At 38.4% G+C, this 9,234-nt stretch overlaps 1 protein-coding gene across 1 annotated transcript; it reads right to left on the bottom strand.

Moving 5' to 3' along the window:
• Positions 1-1,949: 1,949 nt before the first annotated feature.
• On the bottom strand, positions 1,950-9,219 carry fgfr1op2 (FGFR1 oncogene partner 2). The gene is made up of 6 exons (XM_079552536.1): positions 8,929-9,219; positions 7,714-7,850; positions 7,260-7,377; positions 6,792-6,934; positions 5,485-5,598; positions 1,950-2,201 (listed from the first exon to the last, which is right to left on the bottom strand). Exons 1-6 carry the CDS (start codon positions 8,951-8,953, stop codon positions 2,064-2,066), a joined length of 675 nt encoding a protein of 224 aa, XP_079408662.1. The 5' UTR covers positions 8,954-9,219; the 3' UTR covers positions 1,950-2,063.
• Positions 9,220-9,234: the final 15 nt, after the last annotated feature.

The raw sequence follows: 9,234 nt of genomic DNA, 5'->3' as shown, positions 1-9,234 counted from the left end.
GCTTTTTTGTCACATTTTTTCCGCATTTCTTTTTTCAAATGTAATGTAACTGTGATCAAGCCACAAATATGTGACCAAAACATCTAAAAAAAAAAGCAACAAAAACATGATGAAAAGTTTTGTAGGTCTTAGCTTTCAAATGAGCCATTACCCGGGCCTACATGCTGAACCGGAGAAAATGCACTCGGTTAAGCGGTTAACAAGCACTGGCTGTCGCAAGATGAGAAGAGACATTTTAAAGCATTTTAAAGTTAAAGGAGCTACATGCAAGTTGGCCATTTTATACTCACTACTGCCACCTCAGGTCATACATGTAACTGCACCTTCTATATTACAGTGTCTTAATTTTGTCGACTAAAATCTGTCTTAATTTTAGTCAAAGTAATATTTTTGACGACTAAAATTGGACTAAAACTAATTCAAAAGTCCGTGAGACTAAAACTATGACTAAAATGTCCAGATATTTCGCATAGGCTAAATGCTAACGCCGTCTGCGCTGTGTTTACGTGATTGAAGGCACGGGTGAAGATCAGACAGGTCCTAAAGAACTCGTCAAAGCTAAGGTAAGAACATATCTCAGTATGTAAAAACGGTGGCCTTTTTCAAATCTGACACTCTCAGGCTGAGCCTCTGGAAGGGGGGGGTTAGATACCCTTTAAGGGGAAAACAATTTTGAAAAAATGTATATTTTCTCTAATTATTCAAAAACTACTGTAACAAATGCTGAAATATGAACATAGTTTCTACTAAATAATGATACAAAGACATGGGGAGGAGCAAAGTGGTTCAACAGCCCATAAATACATGAATAACGGAGAATGCTAACTTGATGCTACATGTTAGCATCGGGCTAATGCTAACGGTTAGCTAGCGCTCGCTACAACTGCCGTTTTTTTCACTTCTACTGAACAATCTGCTGTGAGAAAATATCCATATGGACCCGATTTACACCTGACTTTATTTGTGTGATAAATAAGTTCATATTCCACCAGAAAATGCCAAAAAAGAGTGAAAAATTGTGTTTCTCTAAAAATTCTATTTCCCCCCCGGCTATGACGAGATGCCGTCTGTATCTATCAATGCGTTATTTGTTCATTCTTAAAACTGGGCCCAAATTTGGAAGAGAAAAAAGATCCTCAACAATATAACCTTATTAGTGAGTTGAGGTTAAAACACCAAAAGATATACTTTATCAGAAATTTAACCAGGGCCGATATTCAAGGGTTAAATTTGCACTTAACCAGGATTAAATTGCATCCTTCAAAAAGAACTCACACTGGAGATCATAATCGGAAAACTTATCCAAAGCTGGTACTCTAGAAAAAGCTGTTTCCAAATCCTCTTATCATCATCATCATGTGAATTCTGGCGAGATCTAGTGGACTAAACGAATTAAAAAAAAAAAAAAATGTAGCCCATAATCGAGCTGCACATCCCCTATTGAACACCTTTTCAATTTATTTTATCTCAAGCATTGTTTTTTTTACATTCTCTCAGTCACACATACAAAAGATAAACACACGCCACAGATTCCCACATGCAGTCAACAAAAAAATCACCGTGAAACAAAAGTGTGTGAGCTGTAGCAGTTTTTGATCGATTAAAAAAGAAAAAAATGACGCAGCACTGAATTCTCATGCTGGAATGAAATCAGAAAATATGGGTTTTCGATCTAGAGTCTGTAGGTCAAAGGCAGGAGTAATAGGTTGTGTTCACATATTTTAAAGAGCCAATAGTTTTAAACTGATGGGGGCAGTATTGAGCTTTGTGGTAAATTTATATATGTCTTTAATTACTGGGCAAATCCAAGGTCGATCTCTTTTTTTGTAGCAGAAGTAATTATAAAAAAAAAGGCGGAGGCATAATTACATACATGCTTCATTACGTTCATAACAAGGAGCACCATGAGCCACAAGGTTTTTAAAAAGTAAGTTTGTTTTTGTTTTAGTCTGGCCCATAGAGTAACATCGGTCACTCACTGCCCTCCGTCTGAGATTTTTTACATAATCTGTAAGCGTGAACACAACCTAAAGCAGGGTCAGCAGCTGGGGGGCGCCGTGGAGTTAACTCTTCCGTAGACTGATGTCGGCGCTGGTCAGCAGGGGAGAGAGGGAGGTGTTGTCGGAGGCGTCCTCTCCCTTCAAAACCAAAAACGCTTCACGGCTGATGCCCAGCAGCTCCCGCAGGCCTTTGTTCTCCAGCTGAAAGAGATGAAAACAAACAGAAATCAGGTCTCGCAGACATGACCGTATCACACAGACACAGACGGCGTCTCTGGAATCGCCCATATATGGTCATGTTTGAAAACAGTTAAAGGGGAAAACAATTTGGAGAAAAATCTAAACTTTCTCTAATTATTCAGAAACTACTTTAACAAATGCTGAATTATGAATAAAGTTTTCTACACAAAGACATGGAGAGGAGCAAAGTGGATCAACAACCCATAAATACATAAATAACAGAGAATGCTAACAGGATGCTTCATGTTAGCATCAGGCTAATGCTAACGGCTAGCTAGTGCTTCCTACAACTGCAGTTTTTTTCACTTCCACAGAACAATCTGCTGTGAGAAAATATCCACATGGACCCGATTTACACTTAACTTTATTTATGTGTGATAAATAAGTTCATATTCCACCAGAAAATGGCTAAAAAGAGTGGAAAATAGAGCTCAACATTGACTTTTCAAAAAAGTCAATTGTTAAAGGGGGGGTATTATGCAAAATCGACTTTTTCAAGCTTTACATCATGTTATTATGTCATTCCCTCATTAAAAACATGCCTGAAATGTTGCCTTGGCACATTCACGTATTTTTGAGTAATCTGTAAAAACTCTGATGGCGGCCATTTTAGGGATAGGTTTGCCTGAGTCCTCCTAGGAACGCCTCCACCTCCTGGAGACGCCTCCGAGCTTTCGTCACCAGCCGAGTAACCAACCACTGCTCCTCAGCAGAACCCCCTCCCCACTGATGCCACAGACAGCGTGTGGAGGGGGCGTGTCCGAAAGGGTCAGGGGTTCTTAAAGAGACAGAGGCCTATTTCAAGACATTCACTACAGCCATTTTGAGAGAGCAATTTTATACAAGGCAGTTATTCTAATTTACTGCATTTACAGACCAACAGAAGGTTTGGTCATCATTGTAGTGTGCTATAGACTGGTGCTATGTGATTGAAAAAAAGCATAATATCTTCTCTTTAAAAGGGGAAAACAATTTGGAGAAAAATATAAACTTTCTCTAATTATTCAAAAACTACTTTAACAAATGCTGAATTATGACTTCCACTGAACAATCTGCTGTGAGAAAATATCCACATGGGCCCGATTTACCCTTGACTTTATTTATGTGTGATAAATAAGTTCATATTCCACCAGAAAATGGCTTAAAAGAGTGGATAATAGAGCTCAACATTGACTTTTCAAAAAAGTCAGTTATTAAGAGTTTAATGGCACAATACAGGCTAATCAGCTACGTGCTAACTAACTGTGCTGACACTTGCGCAGGTATTTTACAAGAAACAAACAAACAATACTTAAAAATACGACAAAATTACTTCTATAAATTTTGCAGTTTATAACATTTTAGACAAATCTTCAATTTTACCTTGTATGTTTCATGTTAGCATATAGCTGATTAGCCGGCACCGTGATGTTAAACTCTTAATAACTGACCTTTTCGAAAAGTCAAAGCTAATAATACATGTTTTTTTTTTATGTTGGACCCCGACACGTGACCGGGAGTGGGTGGGACTGTGGAGCTCTATTGTGTTTCCCAAAAGATTCTAATTTCCCCCTTGGCGAAGTCCTGCCCCCTTCTATAACGCGATGTCGTCTGTATCTATTGGCTCCTGGTCCTTTTCTGAATCCAGTACAAACTTTTGCTGTTCGTTTTCGGTTCCATCTGCACATTTATGTGAGACTCTGTCCCCTCACCAGCCCTGCAGAGCCCAACGTTCTGCCCCAACACCACCTGCTCGAGGTGCCCAGGTCACGTTACAAACAGTGATGGTGCTTTCGCTGTGGCAGCTCCAAAACACTGGAACTCGTTGCCACTTTTGACACATTTTGGGCATTTGACACATAGTTCTCATGTGATAATGGTCTGTTTCTGATTGGATTTTATGCCTTTTTAAATAGTATTTTTATAGTATTGTATTCACAGCTGTATTAATAGTTTTCGGTGACATCCCAGGGAGGCAGTACAATGTATGGTGCATTGTATTTCATTGCAGCATAGAACAAAAACATACAGACAGGAAACAAAAACAATAAAGGTGTGTAATGGACTTCATAATACTTCAGTTATTTGAAGTACTTTATGTCCGATGATGTAATATCCTGTGTGGGGTATTACATCATGGTGGGCAGGATACAGGGCACCTTATGGTTGTGTGTTTAGCTCCCAGTTGGAATGGGGAAAAAGGGTAATTGTATTTACTTTATGGAATATTTCTACTACTAATCCTATCTATGGATGCTATATTGTAAATAGTTTTTGCTTTTAGCTCTCACTGTTCTAATGATAGAAATAAAGAAGGAAACAGACACAAGATCCACTTGTATGCTTCATTACGACTGGGATGCTACAAGGTGCAAACTGTTTATTGAATTATTTCAGGTGTGGCCGGTGCAGGTGAGGAAGGATATGTGGGTATATGGCCTTTAATTAGAGAACTTTTAATTTATGCTTTAAGTTAGACATGGTTTACACCAAGACATTTTTAGTCTAATTCAAGTTTATTTTAGGCCTTGTGGGATTTGGAAGTGACACTATATTCTGAGGTGGTAATAGGTATGAAAAGTTCAATATAGAATAAAAAAAGCGGGACCACTGTTGTATCTTGAAGTCAGTTTACTATGCTAAGTTTTTGTCAAGACAAATCTTGGGTCTAATCTGGGTAAACAGTGCTGCAGACAAAGCACTGATTTACGTGAGCTTTGCCCTCCAATGACGTCAATGAGAATATAAATTAGTTTAGATGACAAGGGCGGATTTTTGAGTTGCAGTAACAGCTCAGGGGGATAAATCGGTCCACAAGACAAAAAGGTTGGAGAATCAGGTCACAGCTTTAAATGTAGTTTGTGTGCGCTCGTGTGCTGTTAATCTACAGTGATTGAGCAGATAGAAAGTTGCAACAAAGCTACAAACACAAGCACAGAGTATCAATAATGACCAATGACAAATGAGTGAAGAGTCTATGGGCCCGATCTTCCACCTGGCGCAACACCAGCATTGCTAAAGACAAGGCTGATATCTTGCAACCGATATCTTGTCTGTGCTCGTGGCCACCCACAGTCCGTGGATAATATTCAAGTCTGGTACGGTGTGTAGGAGGAAAAAGCTTGGGTCTGTCCAGCCTTACGTGTCAGGTTTGAAGCTAAAGAGAACCCGCCGTGAGCGCAGAAGTCTAGTCTACAGCGTTGAATGACACACATATATATACTACTACTAATACTGTATTCTGGCTGTGTAAACACTCTCTTACCTCGAGCTGTTTGATTCGCTCCTCGTCTTCACAGATCCGTCCTTCATCCATCTCGATGGCCTTCCTCATCACTGACGCCATCTCGTTTATCTTGTCTATATGAGCCTGCATTTCCTACAAACACATAAACAAGATATAAACAAACTAAACTTGTTGAAACCTTGTCTTCTCACAGTGAAACACTGAATCAAACCAAAGTCTGGTTAGAAAGAATTACCCAAAAATGACTTGTATTTGTCACTTATTTGTCAAAATTGTAGTATTCTTTACGTTGCGTTACGTTTAAGGTAACGATCCACAACTCGTTGCCTTTTCTGGAGTTATTTGCGTGTGCTTTGGTTCATCTTATCTAATCATTCACTGACTAGGTTTGCGGTGAGATATTTCAGTATTTGTTCAACATTTCTACAGAATACTACAGTAGTAATTCCTCAACCGTCATATCATGATTAATTATAATGTGCTTTAGATTTCTAGTCTAAAACACATTTTGACTCTATTGTGTGTGTTTTTCTTGTGTTTTTTTTACTCTATTTTTATATTGTTTATAGCACCCAGTGTTGTTGGAAATGTGCTTTACAAATAAAGTTGACATTGACATTAGTATCAATGATGGTAAATCATCTGATGCAGTTTGAGAAAAAGTCCAAGTCACTGTCCAACCTGGGGTGGGGTCTGAAATGGTTCTCCTGGGACAGTTTTGATAAAGGTATAACTAAGGTAAAACTATACGCAGCTAAGCATTAACTGGATAAGGGAGAATGCTTACTGAGCAAATACGAGTCAAAACATGGAAAAAAACATGAATCTGTCATACTTAAACCCTAAATAATACGTAGAAGTATTCCATATGATGGCAACATGTGAACAATAACCAGCATTTTACTTTACATTACAATGTAACCCTATTTCTCTATTTAATAGAGAATCTAAGCCTCAGCTCTAGAAGGCAGTGGTTCTCAACTGGTGGTTTGGGACCCAAAAGTGAGTCGTGGGACCGTTTTCAGTGGGTCATGACTTTCCAAAAAAAGACTGTAAATAAATTACCTTGATCATTTTTGGGCACTTTGCCTTCACGGTCCAATGCTTCAAAAAACAGAACTCATGAAGGAAATACAGTATTTTGATTTTTGATATGTCAAACTGCAAAATGTGTTTGTAGTTTTATCAGACTTTTTGTCTTGTAACCACTAAGATTTATATATATATATATAAATAATAAAATAAAATAAAAAAAATAGTATGTCTTGATAACATAATAACAAGTAATGATAATAAGTAGGCTATAATGTAAGGAGTAAACTCACTGTAGTGTGTTGTTCTTGGAGCTGTGTGACTATGGCAGGGTCGTCTCTTTTACTGGCCATGAGTAGCCGGAACACCTGCTCTCTGTATTTGGTCATGATCAGCTCCAGGGCCGACTGATGCTCCTCCAATGAAGTCCGCAACTCTGTGATGAAAATAAAAATATGCTTAAAACAAATCAAGCAAAAATAATCAGTTGGAAATAATTGCAGAGGTAACTGTTTTGAAAAGAGAAGAAGCAACACAATGTGGTGCACAGGGAAAGTTTAAGTCTGAGGGAAAGTAGTCGTTACTATTATGGTCACAAAAATATTATTTCAACAAAGAATAATAAACCTTCAACGAGCCAACTCAATAAGATGACTACAAAGAGGTAAACATAACATACTGAATCATAACATCGATGGAAATCAGCAGATACAATTTCATTCCACACAAGATTAACACAGAAATGTAAACCCTGCACACACCTTTGTTTTCCTGCTGCAGCTCTCGGATTTGACGGTTTTCTTGTTGAATTCCCAAAACCAAACTGGACCGAGGTCTGTGTCTTGCGACTTGGTTCAGTGAATCAATCTCTTCTTGGTACTGTCAAAACAATCATAATTAGGCATTAGTCAGTTTATATAGATGACTTTCTTACTGTCACTTGATGTATTGCCATAAAGGCTGGTTTTGACAGGTGTTATTAAAATCAATCCATTTTAAACAACTCCATGGTCTCTAAGGGACATGCTTAAAAATTATGCAGTTCATCAGGCTTAGTTTTGGGTGGTTTACTAATTAAGAGTATCTCCTGACGTTCATCAAAAGATATGCCCTTGAAGATGTGTGAAAAGAACTATAACCAGTCTGGGTTTTATCTTTGGTATATATGTATGTGGTAGATCTGAATTAATTCATGCTTTAATGTTTCACATCTACCTGTTTCATGGCCTCTACTCTTTTGTTCAAAGACGTTGTTTGTTCGATGAGCATCTCTGCGGCGTTGTCATGGTTACGGAGTCTCTCCACCAGACACTTGGCATCGGCCAAAACCTTCTCGAGAGAGCAGTTCATGACTGTAATGCAAAAGAATATGTTACTAGCAGCATTTCCAACAGATGTTCAGTTTGGTTTAATTTCACAATTTCACACGTACAATAAGAAAATAAACGTATCATATTACATATTTAGATCATGTGTAAATACATGACAGCGGTTAGCGCTCGTGCCTCACAGCTAGAAGGTCCTAGGTTCGATTCCCACCTGGACAAGACCTTTCTGTGTGTCGTTTGCATGTTCTTCCCTTCACTCTGGACTGTGTTTAAGAGTCATAACTCTCAAACACAATATGATGTTTTTTTTGTTTAGCTTCTTATGCTTGTTAGAGACAATGAGAAAAAAGTAGCCTCAGTCTACTTTAAACTGTGTTATGTGAATTATGTCATATACACACTGATGTCAAATGTGAAGGACTGTTCACTTTCACATACCGCCTTTGCTCTGCCCAATCCCGTCAGACCTTGGAAGCTAAGCAGGGAAGGGCCTGGTCGGTACTTGGATGGGAGACCGTTTGGTAACACCAGGAAGCCTAGCGAATGTAGTGTGTGAGTGAGTGGTTGGTGGTCGGAGGGGCCGATGGCGCAGACTGGTTGCCTCGCTTCCGTCAGTCTACCCCAGGGCAGCTGTGGCTATTATAGTAGCTTACCACCACCGAGTATGGAGTGAATGAATAGTGCAATGTAAAGCGTCTTTGAGTGTCCAGAAAAGCGCTATATAAAACCGATGCATTATTATTATTATTATTATTATATTTTGAATAAATAAACTATTTGAGAAGAAGAGCAGAAGTGACCGCATCTCAGTTAAAGCGCCTCAGAAAAAACAAAAACGCCACTGTCCTGGACCAATAGTGAAATCGTTCCCAAGCTTTAAATTATTTTTATTTCAATGTTCTGATCAAATAAAATACATCTTACATATAAATGTATACGGTAATATATACTGTAATTACCTAACTCAGTATTCCTTAGATGTTATGCTAGTGACAAGCCAGTTGTTATGCTAAATTGAAAGTTAGCCACCACAATGTTGACACTGCACTATTATAATGTACTCAGACATAAGATTTTAGGATATCATTAAAGATGACCTTACCTGGTGATCCCACAGCGCAAGACATTTGGAAATAGTATATAATAATAGCTTATCCGTGACTTCCTGTTGATGTTTGACAGTTAACATTAGCATCAGGCTAACCTACTTGGTAAAAACATGGGTAAAACAAGAATGGACGGCGTTTTTGTTCGTACGATCCTATCTAAAAATCAACAACTATCAAACAATTCACTACAACGGCCAAATATGTTGAAATGCGATTGTAATTCGTCAATATCTAGTAATACCCAAAGCAAAAAGTGCTGAGATGCTAAATTTGCAAAGCTCTGTCGTCTAATCTCGAGA

The sequence above is a fragment of the Gobius niger genome (assembly GCF_951799975.1).
Source record: "Gobius niger genome assembly, chromosome: 2".
Lineage (NCBI taxonomy): Eukaryota > Metazoa > Chordata > Actinopteri > Gobiiformes > Gobiidae > Gobius > Gobius niger.
This window is presented reverse-complemented; position numbering and strand designations above follow the sequence as displayed.

Coding starts and splice junctions, on each gene's coding strand:
- fgfr1op2 (XM_079552536.1), bottom strand. CDS start 8,953: ATGTCTTGCGCTGTGGGATCACCAG. Junction 6,935..7,259: donor GCTGCAGCAGGAAAACAAAG/GTGTGTGCAGGG, acceptor TTTTCATCACAG/AGTTGCGGACTTCATTGGAG. Junction 2,202..5,484: donor AGCGAATCAAACAGCTCGAG/GTAAGAGAGTGT, acceptor CATCTCTTTCAG/CTGGAGAACAAAGGCCTGCG.